General features: G+C 40.3%; 1 protein-coding gene across 1 annotated transcript in view; it reads right to left on the bottom strand.

Moving 5' to 3' along the window:
* The window catches only part of LAMA4 (laminin subunit alpha 4), a 117,118-nt gene that overhangs the window by 45,443 nt on the left and 55,473 nt on the right, over positions 1 to 16,202 (bottom strand). The window contains exons 10-18 of the mRNA XM_077301695.1: positions 15,712 to 15,879; positions 14,705 to 14,898; positions 12,420 to 12,536; positions 10,521 to 10,669; positions 9,633 to 9,774; positions 7,593 to 7,689; positions 5,097 to 5,210; positions 3,839 to 4,024; positions 77 to 216 (exon numbers count right to left, since the gene is read on the bottom strand). Of these exons, the coding sequence (XP_077157810.1) occupies positions 77 to 216; positions 3,839 to 4,024; positions 5,097 to 5,210; positions 7,593 to 7,689; positions 9,633 to 9,774; positions 10,521 to 10,669; positions 12,420 to 12,536; positions 14,705 to 14,898; positions 15,712 to 15,879 (1,307 nt within the window). The remainder of the gene's footprint in view (positions 1 to 76; positions 217 to 3,838; positions 4,025 to 5,096; positions 5,211 to 7,592; positions 7,690 to 9,632; positions 9,775 to 10,520; positions 10,670 to 12,419; positions 12,537 to 14,704; positions 14,899 to 15,711; positions 15,880 to 16,202) is intronic.

Raw genomic sequence — 16,202 nt, 5'->3', positions numbered from 1 at the left:
GTGGGATAGCTCTGTTTAGGATAGCACTGTAGGCTACCTGTTACAACCCTGTGAAATTCTCATGTAGCACCTTTACCTTGTTTGCTACACTCCTTGTCTGTGCAATGAGCTCCCTGATCCTCCGAATGCTGGCTGAGATGTTGTTTGCTGGCCACTTCTGCTCCACTGTATGTAGCTTATCCAGGAGTTGTGGGACAACTTCTGTGAGAGTCTTCACTATAATGGAAAAAGAAAGAGGGTGAGTGGGCTGTTTGGCATCAACATTGCAGACAAAATAACAATGATACCATTTTGACACAAGATATCATTTTGATTTCCGAGACATACATTTAAGAGAATATTCTCTGTAATCTTTAGGGAAGAGGCAGGGTTAACTGAGAAGCATTATTAATTGTACAGTTCATTCAAAAATTTAGCCACTCCATTTGTTTATTAGATTTGTTAATGGGTAGGTTAGGTTCTGCCTCTCCCTAAGAGTGACCAGTGGGAGCTGATGGAATGCTAGTGAGAGTCAGTAGAAAACAGTAGTTGGGGAGGTGAGTGTGTGTTTGGCTGAGTAAAGCTGTGGAGGAGAACTACTTAAAGCTAACTGGAATAAGTCAGTTTGTAACAAAAAATCCCAATACTGGAATTGGAAAACAGTTCAAAAGTTGAAAAGAAACATTATAACATCTACATGTCTTTCTAAAGTGCTATGTTCAAATCATAAATAAAAGTTAACTCCTTGTTTGTTTAACTCTGTGGTCTGGTGGTCTTAGGAAAGAAACACACATACACAACCTCTTGGACTATACATATTTTGAGGTTTGAATAGATGTTGGAAGTATGTGAATGGAACAGTGTCTGAGTCTTCAACCCCAATAACACTCTGTGCAGTGTTTGAGTGAGGGAAAACTATTAGAGGGGACTGAGTTATTCTATTGTATACTGTCTCTGAGACAGAGGACCTGAGAGATGGAATGTCTATGGCTCACTCTATATTTTTTAAAAAGCAAGAAGCCTAGCCATGAGTGACAACCATCACCTATGTGTAACCCTGAATCTGAAAGAGAGAGAGGTTGTAAAGGTGAGTATGTGCATGAGAAAAAGGGTGTCAAAATTGTATTAGTAATTTTATCCTACAGCGTCTAGCCATTTAAAAAATGGCTCACTAACTATAAAAAACCTAACAATAAAATGGAGACTATACAAATAATGTAAGTTGCTTAGGGTCTCCATTAGTGAAAAAGCAGATGTTCTTGGGTTAGATAGGTTGCTAGTAGCTTTACCTGGTATAAATGAAAAAACTCCTAGAATGTCTCTATAGAAACCACCATGTACAAGTCACTTTAAGCTTTTTGGAAGAAGATCGCCTTAATGATCTGTGCCTCTATGGGAAGGGAGTCATCGAAGATCATCCCCAAGTTCCGGATGGAGTGTGCTGTCATCCATCAGTTAAAAGAATTAATGACTGACCCTAGGAAGATTGATTCCTATGATTGTGAGACTAAATGGAGGATTGGCCACACGGATCAGGGAGCTGTAGCAAGGAGTGGGAAGGTGCTGAATTTGACTTTCTTGCCTGTTTGGTCTGTGATGTGATAATATTGGAAGAAAGAGTAAGAGCTTTTACTTCTCCAGAGCAGCCCCCCCCCCAGCCCTCCTCCTCTGCTGCCAACAGGATGTTTTAACTATGTGTAGAATGGTACCAGCTAGATATCAGGAAAAAATTTCTCACAGAGCAGTTCAGCAGTGGAATCAACTGCCTAAGGAGGTGGTGAGCTCCCCCTCACTGACAGTCTTCAAGACGTGGCTGGACAGATACTTATCATGGATGATTTAGGCTGATCCTGCACTAAGCAGGGGGCTGAACTAGATAGCCTGTATGGCCCCTTCCATCACTATGATTATGTGATCTTTCCCCCCATTGCAGGCTCCCCACTCAACTATTTCTATTAAAATGGCTGAAAAATCACCAGCAAGATTATAGCAATCTGAATAGAATGGTGAACCGTAGAATATAACAAAGTCAGCAGTTACACTGGAGAATGGTACATCCATTGCAAAACATAATTTTAGTAACATTAGCTGTAACTTTAAAAAAAACGTTTATTGACAGAACTTCCATAAATGTGTGTTGACAAAGCCATATAAAGACTATCAGACTCTGAGCTGACAAGACAGTAAAACTGAATCTTAACTTTTAGATACTCTAAAATTTAAAACAATGGCAGCTAGTGAATCGAGGATAGTGCAAGGCAGAGACTTCACATTTTGCTGAGTCTTTAGGCAGAGTATTGAGAATGGGTGATGGGGGCACAAAAGGGTGCTACAGAGGACAATTACAAAATGGCTGCCATGGGAGCCAATCACAAAACTTTAGACAGTTTGTAAGCTAAGCTTCTTTCTGTGCCGAAGGTAAGATGTTTTTGAATGATATTTCCTGAAGACACAAAAGTAATACCTGTGGGTTCTTCTCAAAAACTTCCTGCTCCAGGGAGTTGGAATAATGAAATGCAGGACAGGATTTATGCTTTGAGAACAAGCAAGCAGGCATTGCAAAACTGTTCGTCAGTAACATTGTGCCGATGAATGTCTTGTTGGTGATCATTTGTGTGGGTAGCCATGTTGGTCTGAAGCTGGGGAAAACTGAGGGCCATTCCGCGCGACTTTAATATAGCACTCGTCTTACATTTTGTTTTCGCCACTAAAACTGCATTCCGCATAACGTCGTGAGCAATCTGCAACACTCCTGCAACACTAGCGCCAAAATCGCTTTGTTGTAGCGATTTTCAGGGAATCGGGAAAAGTGGATTCACCCTCAGAAAATCGCTACACTCTTGCCAACAACCTGCAACACTTCGAAAAAGATATGTGCGTTCTCAATGTAGTGGTTGTAGCAAAGTCCCTCCCCCTGGCTCTCTCCTCCGAACTTCCGGCAAAGCGATCGCCATTTTCCCCCCCTCGGAGTGGGGAAAGCAACGAACCAATGAGGCTTCATTCACCCAGCAAGGCTTTTCTGGCTACAGTCCCTCCACAGAAGTGCTTTAAAGCTCCCCTAAGTCCCCAAGCACAACACAGCCCTCTGTTCAGCACTGCCTGTAATTTCGGCTACAGATCGCGCCCAGGGGGGGGGATTTTTTTTTCTACTTGAGGAGCATGTAAACGATTAATCGCCAGCTCCTACGCCAGCAAAAAGGTCTGTCCAATGCAACAATCGAACACAGATTCATTGCAACGTGTGTGTGTGTTTTCTTTTAAACCTGTGCTTAAGGGGAAAGGGGCTTTTCGGGAGCATGATAACAATCGCCCATTGGCTGTTCCATTTGATTGACGGCCAGGGGCGGGAACAAGAACAGAAAAAAATTGCTTCCTTTCTAGCGATTCCTGCGAGACCGGAAACCTGTGGGGAAGAATGAAACGCTACTGAATTCCACTACAAATGAAGGTATGCGGAACGCCGAGATTCCACTATTTAAAATAGCGTTTCCGCTTTGTGAAAGCAATTGGCAACATTGGTCCTTGTGCGGAATGGCCCTGGGTTTGTTACTGAATAGATGCCCAACAAAGAACCAAATCAAACCCTGGCTCCCTAGTATACATGGTGTGCAAAGACATGTTTATCACAAATATGTACACTAAACCCATCTTGTCCTAAAAAAGCAAATATATGAAGCAACCATGTAAGGGCTAAAAACCTATATATTTATGGTTCATATGACTCATATACTGTCCCTCTACCAGTTGTGGTACTATATCGGTATTGATGCTATTACAGTAGCCTCACAAGACTCTGCATTTCAATGGTTTGGCACTATACTAACACTATTTCAATGATTTGATACTACCAGCACTATACCTGTATCCCTTGTTGTAGTTGTGGCATGTTCATAAGCTGCTGATTCAGGTTCAAAATTATGTAAATCTTGGGACCACTTGGTCACATTCTCAGCCATTGGATTAGTAGTATGGGTTACTACCATAGCAGTATTAAGGGTTTCATCAGTAACAACTTTCAACTGGTTCAAACGTTGCCTTGCATTACCTATAAAAACAATAGAGATGACTTTTAATAAACCAACTGTGGTGAGAGACAAAATTCTCTGTGGTAAGGAAATAATGAAAAATGAAAAATAAAAGCAAACAACGATTTAATTGTATGCTTGGTTACTTGGAAGCAAGCCATGTAAGTTCAGTGGTGCCCATTCCTACACGTGGAGCTGTAGTTCATTAGATATGCATGAGATTAAGTTATAACTGGTTTTTTGAGATGTGGGCTTTTGCAGGAAATATCTTGCCTCATCAAATGCATGAATTGAACTATTAGGATAACTAAATGCAATCTTTATTTGAGGTTCTAGAAAAGCAGACAATTTTTAAAAAGATAAAATCTAATGTCACAGGAATATAAAACCCCCTGTCAAGAAAATGGTTCAATTTGGGCACACACTGGTATCTTCCTGGGTGTACTAATGAGACACATATTGAATATTCAAGTATGATAGAAACTATCCAGAGTTTAAGATGGTAAGGATGTTATAAACCATTTTGTTACTCACTCTGAGCTATCCAGGAAGGAGGGGGGGAATACAAAATAAAGTTTATTATTATTTATACTTATTAAAAAAGTATACTGGAGTGTATTTGATTTGGTCTCTTTCTTTCAATATGCTGATCCTGAAGATATGCTTCAAATAATGACACACAGAATAGCACTGGCCCAGCAGCATTTTGGATCAGGCAAATGGGATAGTTGTAAGCTACTACACAACATGTATGTTCTAGTCCTACCTTGATACTAAATAGTTACATATGGGGGATCCATCAAAATGTGGGATAAATGATTTTCAGTATAGTACATAAGTTATCTGTGGTTTTGCCCCATAATCATCTGTGTACATACACTGCCAAGATCATCATATTACAATATTATTTTTAAAAAATGAAACATAGGAAGAAAATGGAGTAAAATAAAGATAGACATTGAATTCCAATTTAGCAGTAATCAAATAGGATTGAATTTTAATCTTGCTTGGCACAATCACTAAAATCTATTATATACATTTCTTCTTTAATCAGTTTTATAAGATTAAATTTTCTAGCATTTATCTCTTGACCTTGCTCTGACATCTGGACTTTTGTAATGATTTTCAGCAAACGGGTTTTAAAATCATTTTTCCTCGCAAGAGTTCCATTAACACGCCAACCTGCATCTGCAACAGTAAGATAATCTGCAAACCACAGAAAATAAAGTATAAGAATCAATTTTTATCACATGTACTTTAAAGACTGACAATACAGTCCTAAATCATAAATAGATACACATGTCTAAGGGCACTGAGTCAGTGGAAAAAGGAAACCAGGACCACAAAGAATGAGGTGGTTAGACAGTTGAAATAAACACCAGCCAGAACATTATACAACTAAACGAAGTGGTGCAAGATTGGAAATCGTGATGACATTTGAGCCTAATATCACCAAGAGTCAGACTTGACTGAATGGCTAACATCATCATCAAGGCCAGTGAAGTAAATGAGCTCAGATGGGTGTCTCTCCTTAGGATGACACTGTAAATCTAGCAGAGGCATCAGTACTTCTTTTACTATAGTATTTCAACTGGGAGACACTAATTAGGGATGGGCATGTACTTGCAAAATGCAGTTCAGTTCAATTTCTGATGTAACCAATTTGTGAACCATAAATCATCACAAAATTTTAGCAGCCAAATGAACCAGTTTGGTTTGTGATGCAGTAGAATGCCTGCCCTGGCATGCTAGAGATACCAAACTCACAGGGGAATCATACTGCCCTCCAAGTTTGGTAAGAATTGAATTTACAGGGTCCAAGTTATGGCTCTCCAAAGAAGGTGTCTCAGGGAAGTTGCAAAGGACTTCCCCCAGATACTCTTCTATATACCCTCCAAGTTATGTTGCCTTGAAGTTTGGTAAACATTTGGATTGAGTGGAGACTGTCTGCCTGGCAATGTATCCCTTCAAGAACCACCATGAATAGCTCGAAAGTTTGTGCCAGTGAATCTGCCATGAACTTCAATTCACAAACCACAAACCAGCCAAAATTCATCACAAACTTTGGTTCATAAACTGGTTTGTGCCCATCCCTAATGTTTAATGTCATATTAATTACATTTATATTAAATGTAATTTTTCATTTATATTCCACCCTTTCCTTAGCAGTGGTTATATATGTATTAACTGATTTTTTGGAGGTTGAATTTGTACATTGTTTCCTAGCCAGTGATGAAAATTTCCTTCAGTTAAATTTTGCAGAACCTTATTTGTCATATGATGTCTCTTTAAAAAGGTTACTAACTAGTAAACATTGGCAACAGAAGCCAATGCATTTCCATTACATATAAAAACAGCACAGATGTGAAAAAACATGATTAAGTTTTACTTATGACTGGTTAAAAGCAGTAAACCTAACTTTTTATATTTCAGAACACAAAAATACAAACATGGTATAAATCATTAGATAGATAGATAGATAGATAGATAGATAGATAGATACCATATCATAGATAGATGATTTATACCATATGTGTGTGTGTGTGTGTGTGTGTGTGTGTGTGTGTGTGTATATATATATATATATATATATATATATATATATATATAAAGGTAAAGGTAAAGGTATCCCCTGTGCAAGCACCGAGTCATGTCTGACCCTTGGGGTGACGCCCTCCAGCGTTTTCTTGGCAGACTCAATACGGGGTGGTTTGCCAGTGCCTTCCCCAGTCATTACCATTTACCCCCCAGCAAGCTGGGTACTCATTTTACCGACCTCGGAAGGATGGAAGGCTGAGTCAACCTTGAGCCGGCTGCTGGGATTGAACTCCCAACCTTATGGGCAGACAGCTTCAGACAGCATATCGCTGCCTTACCACTCTGCGCCACAAGAGGCTCATATATATATATATATATATATATATATATATATATATATATATATATATATATATATATATATATATATATATATATATATATATATATATATATATATATATATATATATATATATATATATATATATATATATATATATAGGTAAAGGCATCCCCTGTGCAAGCACTGGGTCATGTCTGACCTCCAGCGTTTTCATGGCAGGCTCAATACGGGGTGGTTTGCCAGTGCCTTCCCCAGTCATTACCGTTTACCCCCGGCAAGCTGGGTACTCATTTTACCGACCTCAGAAGGATGGAAGGCTGAGTCGACCTTCAGCCAGCTGCTGGGATTGAACTCCCAGCCTCATGGGCAGAGCTTCAGACTGCATGTCTGCTGCCTTCCACCCTGTGGAACAAGAGGCTCTGTATGTATGTGTGTGTGTGTGTGTGTGTGTATATATGTATATATATATATCAGTAATGATACAAACTTTTGCTTCTTTTGATACCAGAGATGCAAAATAGATAATGTAATATATTTGTATTCAACCAGTTTCCATTGGAGTTGCGATATTCAAACTTTTGAATTACAAAATTCTTGGTGAGAAATAGTGGTTAATTCTGTTGCTTCAATATTTTTCTTCTTCATGTACTGCTATAGTTCCAAAGGAGTGTTTGAAAATGAATTAAGCAGAAAGATTATGTTTACTGGCATATGCTGTCTGTTGCTGTTCTCTGACTTGATTGAGAAGTCTTTTGCTTTCCTCTTTATGGTAAGTGATTTGAGTGTCAATTCCAACCACAGCCTACAAATTCATTTAGGAAAAAGCAAAAATAAGTCTTTATCAAAATAGGTCATTTCTGACATTTGGTTTCTATGAGGCAACCGGCATGATCTAGTGGCCCTTCACTTGTGCAGGAGAACTGACAAGTAGAAACAGGTTTCCTATGTGCAAGTAGCTCCACACATGCATTGCACTGCAAACAGGCTCCAGGAGTAAAATGACTGTATCTATAAAATGCAAAAATGTTCATGGATGGGTGTTCATGGCACTAAGCTCAGTACTTATGAGACACAGGACAGGATTGGCAAAGCTGCAAACATGCCAGAAAACGGGAGGGAGAGTTGTGGGGGCCTACTTAAAGGAGCTTTATTTCCTCCATGCAGCCATTTGCCATGTGCTGCTGACCCACTCCACTTCCTGGGATATATTGTGGGACTAGACAGTTGCTTCAGGATGTTTTTTGGGTGGGAGATTCCTATTAGGCTGTCTGAGGGTGTTTTATGCCTCTTTCACAGTGTCCCTATGGGATGTGTATAAATAAGGCTGGTTACTGACAGGTTAGGCCATAGCTGGAATAGGACAGGTTATTCAGGACAGGCAGGGAGAACTGGCAAACTCCCAGAAAGAGAATTCCTTAATGCTGAGTGGCACCGTCCCAAAGTTGGAAGTGACTTACAGCACATCAAGGGAGGGAGATGAATCTTAGCACCCATTGACATATTCTACATGCAAGTAAGGTTGATGTAATTGCTGGCCAGGTTTGGATTTGCCCAAATAATGGCAGCCAGAGTATTGGTTCCTAGCATAGCCTTTCCCTTCAGATAATAGATTATGATATAAATCAACTATTTCAACAAACTACTTAAACCCATGCTTGTTTGTCTCATACTCTTATTTATGAGCAGGTGCCAGGGACAATGTTGAGGGGGAGGGGAAATCACAAAGAACAATTCACCAGGGAAGGTACATAAAATATATAGCTTCCAGTTCAGTCAATTGAGCAATGATTTGCAGCAGAGTAGTAGTTTCTTGAATGCATGCAGTATGTTATGTGCATAGCTTAATCAAAAGAAATGCAGTGCAGAAAGGGAATTTAACTTGCTTTCAGACATCACAGCTAGATAGTACCTGACAGGGCTGTACAAAGCACTGTTTGAAAGTCAATATGCAAACTCCACTGAAATAAATGAGAGCTGACAGGAACTATGGATTCTGTATTTCCACTGATGGCAGGAGATCTTCCACTACTGCCTGCCACCGCTTAGCTGAGTAGTGAGAGGAAAACAGCTGGTGAAATGGGGTGGGGGGAATGGTTGGTGTCCCTGCTGTGATAATGAAACTTCCCTGGAAGTGTTGTCATTACACCGGGTGATGCTCTAGTATTTGCCCAAAACTCTACAGGTGAATGACAGAACGTTACCTCAGACTAATTATGTTATTGCTTCTGGGTCATGCCAGAAGTGACATCACTGCACAAGGGATGCTGACTCACCCCCCCCCCCCCACACACACACCTTAATGTAAGTTCATCTCCTGCCAGTTGCCAGGTTAACCAGTCTTTGGGCCGATTGTAGGGGATTTTTCACATGGGAGCATTTTTTAAGAAGTGTCACTGGATCCCAAAGAGACACATATCATCACAGATGATTAGAAAGAAGCTACGTATTTTGTGAGACAGATGGACAGACAAGTAGGAGAAGGTGAGCATAAGAAAGTTGTTTTTAAACATCACTTTCCATCAATTGTTTTACCTCTTCTGAGATAAATTCATAAGCAATGCATGGTAGGAATTTTTGGTGCAGAAAAGTATGAGAGGAAAATGCTAAACAGTTTTGCTTCCCCCTCTTTATATTTCAGACCCATGTCAGGAATCAGTACCCCCACTGCAAACTTTGAGATGATAATCTATATGCCAAATGTAGTGTGTGTTCCCCTAATTTAAGATATATAATGGTGTTACTTACATCATTTACTCTCTCAGTTGTGTTTAGGGCCAAAACTGATGCTTCAGTGGCCTTTTTAATATAATTAATGATGTTTTCATGAACACTGGAAGCATTTAATGCTTTTTGTACTAATCCATTTGTATCAACACCATGCAAAGCCCTGTGAGAAAGAAAGAAAGAAACATAATTATTTACATTTAGTAAAAGTACATATTTGCTAGAGTTGAAACAACAACCTACACCAAGTGAGGGGCAGTATAGAAGTTGAATGGATAAAATAAATAAATACATAAATATATTGTAACTGAGATGTTAGGATAATGTAAACCCATGTGATGGGACTTCCTTAATAATTAAAAAAAATAAATACCATGAATCAATTGTACATATCATTACACAGTGATTGTCCTAGCAGCCATGCAAAGAGTTCAGCTCAACTGTAGATAAGATAGTAGCAGAAGTGCAGATCAGATGTAATGATGATAACAAAGTTTAATTGTGCAGCTGATATTCAGCCTGATCATGAGCAGTGCATGATATGAATACATATTAAGTTTACGGACTTCAGACTAGGAGCATACAAGTCCTCATTCCAGGCTTCATTTCCGCTATGAACATAGGCAAGCCAATTCCTAACTCTGCCTTTGTCCCATCTATAGTACTTGGAAAGTAGACATATACAGTTGTAAGAATTACAGATATAATAGATGAGCACTGTACCTAAGCACTAACTCATAATAATTACCGTGATATTTTGCTTGCCTCCTAATCAATCTTAAAATTAGTATTTGATCAAAGTGAAGTTCCTTAAGGTCCCATTGACTTTCTTAATCTTGATTGACTGAGTTCAAAGTAAAGTGTGTGACCTTGCTGGATTTCATCACAGTTTGAGTTAGTTGAAATTACCTCTCCAGTTCATCAGCAAGACTCTGAAGCTTCTGTGCATGCTCCATGGCTGTCTGTACCATGTCATCATCAAACCGTGATAGGTTGGCCAATTTGTCCTGGAGGTGTATTTTAGCTCCATCAATTTCTGCATAGAACCCTGAAGTATTCTGCCCAAGCAAGAAGAGTACAATAATATTAATAACAATAGCATTTTACAAACTATTAGTATTATTTCAGGAGCCTCTTGTGGTGCAGAGTGGTAAGGCAACATACATGTAGTCTGAAGCTCTGCCCATGAGGCTGGGAGTTCAATCCCAGCAGCCGGCTCAAGGTTGACTCAGCCTTCCATCCTTCCGAGGTGGGTAAAATGAGTACCCAGCTTGCTGGGGGGTAAACGGTAATGACTGGGGAAGGCACTGGCAAGCCACCCCGTATTGAGTCTGCCAAGAAAACGCTAGAGAGCGTCACCCCAAGGGTCAGACATGACCCGGTGCTTGCAGAGGGGATACCTTTACCTTTACCTATTTTTAGTATTAGTTCAAAGGGAGGTAGATAAAAGAAAATCATGAAAAATATTCATGTTTAGTTCTCTCTTGTATGGTAAACCTGTGCCTGCCATATTCAAAACCCTTCCTGAATATAGAAAACTAGCATACAATGGAGGAAGTGGGACTGGACGTACTAATTGTCTAAGTAAACGAAATTTTTGTATGGAGAATCATTGAAGCCCATGAACCCCTACAAGCAATGCAAACAACCTAGACAACATGCCAGCAAGGTCCAAATTATATATTTGGAAGGGGGAGTTAGGTTGGGGCTTCCTGGTCTTGCTTTCCCTCCAGCCACACAGCAGCTGATGGGAAAGGAATTTTAAAGTCTCCAGGAACCCAATTCTGCTTAGAACTGTGGAGTGCAGTGGGGGGGGGGGGTTCCCTGGATTCTGTTTCTCAGATGTCCCCAGCAGAGTTTGCATAACTTTTGCAGCTTTACATGCAGTTCCAAATTTATACAAATAACTCCCTAGGAAAGCTGTTCTGGCTTGTGCAGCTGCAGGTGAAATTAGTCAGTTCCAGGGAACCTTAAAATGACTGTCCCCAAAATGTAACATGCAGTTTGGTTCTGAGAACCAGGTCTTACTTGGATGAAATATCAGTTCTCTAAATCAGTGGTCCCCAACCTTTTTATCACCGGGGACCACTCAACGCCTTTTAGTGAGGCCCGGTGAGGGGGGGGGGTAGTTTACTCCTCTACTCTCAACCACTGCCCTAACGCTCTCTGATCGCTATGGTAATGTTTAAACATCCCTTCAAAATAAGATACAGACACGCCACAACAATGAACATAAGGAACATTTTATTTTCATGGAAATTTTAACTCATGACAATGAGAATCAATGGGAACCCTGAGCTTGTTTCTCTGCAACGAGATGTCCCATCTGGGAGTGATGGGAGACAATGACACCCGAAGGGCCAGGGGGGATGAAGTAAAGGGCCGGGGGGGGGGGAGAGAAGGCATCCTTCGGGGCCCACCTCCAATTAGTTGAAGGACCACATGTGGTCCGTGGCCCACAGGTTGGGGATCACTACTCTAAATTCTTTAAGAATGAGCAGAGGGCATATTACTGTTGTTTCCTAGTCATACAACACTTTTTCAGGCAGTGATTGCCCCTTCCACTGCAGACTCCCATTTGAGGCTAGTTCTGTTCCCGAAGACTGTTGGCTCTGCCTTAGGAAGGCATTTTAACATTTTTTTTTTATGTTGGAGATATTTCTCCAGTCAAGGTAATGGTTCTGTTATAACTCTCAATTTTAAGTACAGCTGTGTCTCAGTGGTATAGCATTTCCCTGTTAGCTAGTGATCTCTAATTCTTACATCTGTTTAAAACGATCATAATATAAATTTCACTTGGGACCTTACCTTTATTCCCTCACCCACTTCGAAATTGATTTGATGATGTACATTTAAAATATCTCTGGCTATCAGCAGAGTATTGTTGACATTGTTAATTTGTTCAGCCACTATTTCCTGTAGCTTCTGTGAGAGAAATTAAAATCAGGTTTCAGAATCATTAGACCCATCTGAATAATTCAAAGCAACAAATGGAACAAAGTTTCATTCTTGTGAATTATTACATCAATTGCCTTAATCCAAGTATTGAGACAGATAAATATATTGCTGGCTGTCAGAATGAGGCTGCCCCTTAACATTTTCTCACCCCAAACCATCCCCTGGCTTGATACAGTAGGTCAACTGCTGGAATATTTAAAGGCTTTTCATCTATTACCTCAAAAGCTGTGGATTCTAGACTGCAAGGAATTGAGCCATTACCCAAACTCCTGATTTCAAAACCATTTCAGCTTCCCTAAATGTGTATCGGTAATGACTGGGGAAGGCACTGGCCAACCACCCCGTATTGAGTCTGCCATGAAAACGCTAGAGGGCGTCACCCCAAGGGTCAGACATGACTCGGTGCTTGCACAGGGGATACCTTTACCTTTACCTTTAAATGTGTATCTAATTTTGTGCCTGAGCCTGCCCCCCCAACTTTGCAGTTAGTCAGCTGAACCCCTGAATTCCATCCATACACCCTTAGTCTTTTATCCCTCCCTTGGATCTCCAAATCCATGGGTTGTTTCAGTGTTGTATTCTCTTTCCACCACAAGAATTCCCTGCCCAGGGTCAGCTTTTCCTTCTTTTGCCCTTGGATCACAGTACACCATAGTCTTCTTCACAGGAAAGAAAAGGTATAATTTTACTTTCTCTTTTAATTCCCTTTGGATTCCTCACTTGCACCATTAGCAACAATTAAGGACAGCACACTTGGGTTATGCTTTTGCTTCCCCTTTCCCTTCCACTTAATTTTTCTAGAATTATATTGTGTTAGAGCATAAAGATTTTCTTATCTGAGATTCTCTCTTTCATTTTTCTAAGGCTTGTTTTAGGAAGGGATCATTGTATACAACTGTCAAGAACAGTCCCAAATAATTATCCCTTATGCTTTATTTTTCTAAGGGTATTATACTAGAAAGGGATCCATTTATATAACACAGCACAGACCAGAATTATTACGCTCAAGCATATTTGTGGTTCTGCATGTCAGGACTGGCCAGACATGAGAACTGATTTGGTCACCACTGACCTCCTGTCATCTAACTCATAGATACAAAGAAGCAAAAGATAATGAGAAAAAATCCTTACCCTCACCTTTTCAGTATGGCAGAGTTATTTTAGGAATTGGTGAAGGAGGGAAGAGAGTTCTGTCTACCATTAGGTGCCCAATCCTGCTTCCCATTCATCAAATAACCCTCAGTATATATACACACGTACATATACATACAATTTATTGGACTTGAAATGATTTTTTAAAGACAGATCCCAAGAAAATACCAGAAGAATTTAGTACATGTGCAATCCCTATGATAGGACAGATAGTAATTATGATCAAATAACTGCCCCAGGATCTACAGAACTGAGTCTCACCTTTCTCCTCTATAGCGGGGGTCATCAACCCCCGGTCTGCTGCCCGGTGCCAAACCGCAAAGGCCTTGGTACCGGGCCGCCAGCGGCCGCATCTGCCTGTCCCCCCCCCCCCCCCCGCAGTGAGAAGCTCACCAGGCCGTGAGCAAAGCGCAACTGTGCATGCGCATTTGCACGCAGCTGCTGTGCATCTGCCGCGCATCTGCGGTGCCCGGGGCACTGGCTCTCCCCCACCCCCGGAGGCGGTCCTCAACCGCAAAAAAGTTGGGGGACTGCTGCTCTATAGAATTGAGTCTTGCCTTTCTCATCTTCTATTTGGTATAATTGTGCTCTTAAACAAAGGCATCTGAAGCAAAATATTATTCCACAATGCATATGTGATGAACTTTAAGATTTAACCTTAAAATATGTGAAAAGCTTTAAGCTGGAGAATTTTAATATTCTTTTATTGTGCAGGTTTTAGTATCAGTGAATGGCTGGAAAAAAAAATATTGACCTGAAGGTACACACCATTTAAGAATACAGGAAAATCATGGGAAGATATCTTTCTGTTGCATAGTTAGGTGTGATGATAGGTTGGTAGCAAAGTTTACCTAAAATAAATACAATATGTTGCATCTTTTCTCACATCCTTTTTTATTTAATCCTTTTTTATTTAATCATTCAATAATTCAACTAAAGGAAAACTGTTTCTCACACATTCTGAAAAATCATTCTGCTTGTACCTCATTTTCTTGTAAGATCTTGGTGCTTTCCTTAGTTTTATTTTCTGATTTTCTGATGTAATCGACAGCTTGGTCCAGGGCTTCCTGCACATCTGTCAGCTTGATGTTATATTCTTCAAGTTGGTCCAATATGATAGGAATGAGAGACCTGGTTTCATTATGCATCTGCTGCAGTTTTGCAGCCCCTCCTAGCACTGAGACAATGGTCAGACAAAGCTGATGAGTCTTTGTAAATTGACTTCTTAATGTTAGCAGCATGTACTGTAAACCTAGCAATATTTTCCTCCCAGAGACAATCAAAAGAGTCAGAGCAGTGCCACTCAACATTTCTGAGCCTGTGACATGGTGAATGCATCTACAAAATGGCTGCCATTGGAGGTTGAGTCAGCCAGAAAATGGGTCCCACTGTTTATCTTCAGATACACAGTGAAGTTCCTTGTGCTGGGGTGGCAGCTGCTGCCAAAAGAACATTTAAAAAATGTACAGCTAAACAAATCTCCAATGGCCAGTCAGAAGACATGCTGGACAAAAGCCCCACCTAGCCCTGCCTACTTGGTGGGTACCAGAATATATGCCACTGGGCATCATGGGACCCACAGGCACCATATTGGAGACTCCTGAGGTAGAGTTGGTAGAAACCATTTCATTATGACACTAATATGTGACCTGGTGTAATTTCATTACCAAACTAAGCAATTTGGAGGTTTAAATTTTCCCTGGCTTAGTTTTCTTCTTTTTAAATAGAAAATCACCTTTCTGAGTCATCTCACACACTATCTGGAAGTAAAACTTCTGAGTATATGGGAGCAATGTTCAGTAGTGGTTACTTGACTAGCATAATCTTATGATGCTTACAAGTGTAAATATCTGTTTAAGTTGTTAAAATAGATCTTAGACCAAAAGGGAGCACATAGTTCTGCCCTCAGAAATTTGAGCTTAAACCCAGGACTCCACACCTTGATTTCCCATGCCAGATTTCTTATCTTTTTGTGAGAAGGATAACTCACATTTTTGTGCTGCATCAGACTCCTCATCTGCAAGGAGTCTTTGAGTGGTAAATGGCTTGTGAAGTCTCAAGTCCTTCAGCATCTCTTCTGCGGCCTTACGCTTCTGAATGGTGTCCTCAGGGCTCAGATGGTGCACCACATGATAATACCTGGCCTCTCTGTCAAGTTCTGTGGAGGGCAGGAAGTAATGCATTCACTCCTAAGTGGCTTTGTGACATGATATCATCATAATGTCTATGTTTTACCTTATTGTTTGGGTTTGTTAGTAAGGAAGAAGCAAAAAACTCATACCTAAATAGCTGCTGAGTAAACAGTGAACAAGATGCAAACAGCAGACAAAAGAGAGAGGGAGGGAGAGAGAGACAGAGAGCTTTTCCCAGTGAATATCTGGATCCTATTAAATTTCTAATTTAGTACTGAACATCTGGCATACCCTTCATTAAAATGCACATGTTCTGTCTTTAAAACTGTAATATATGAATGACCAGGAG

This window comes from Paroedura picta, chromosome 1 (assembly GCF_049243985.1).
Source record: "Paroedura picta isolate Pp20150507F chromosome 1, Ppicta_v3.0, whole genome shotgun sequence".
Classification (NCBI taxonomy): Eukaryota; Metazoa; Chordata; class Lepidosauria; order Squamata; family Gekkonidae; genus Paroedura; species Paroedura picta.
The sequence above is the reverse complement of the archived record's forward strand: the minus strand, read 5'-3'. Positions and strand labels throughout refer to the sequence as shown.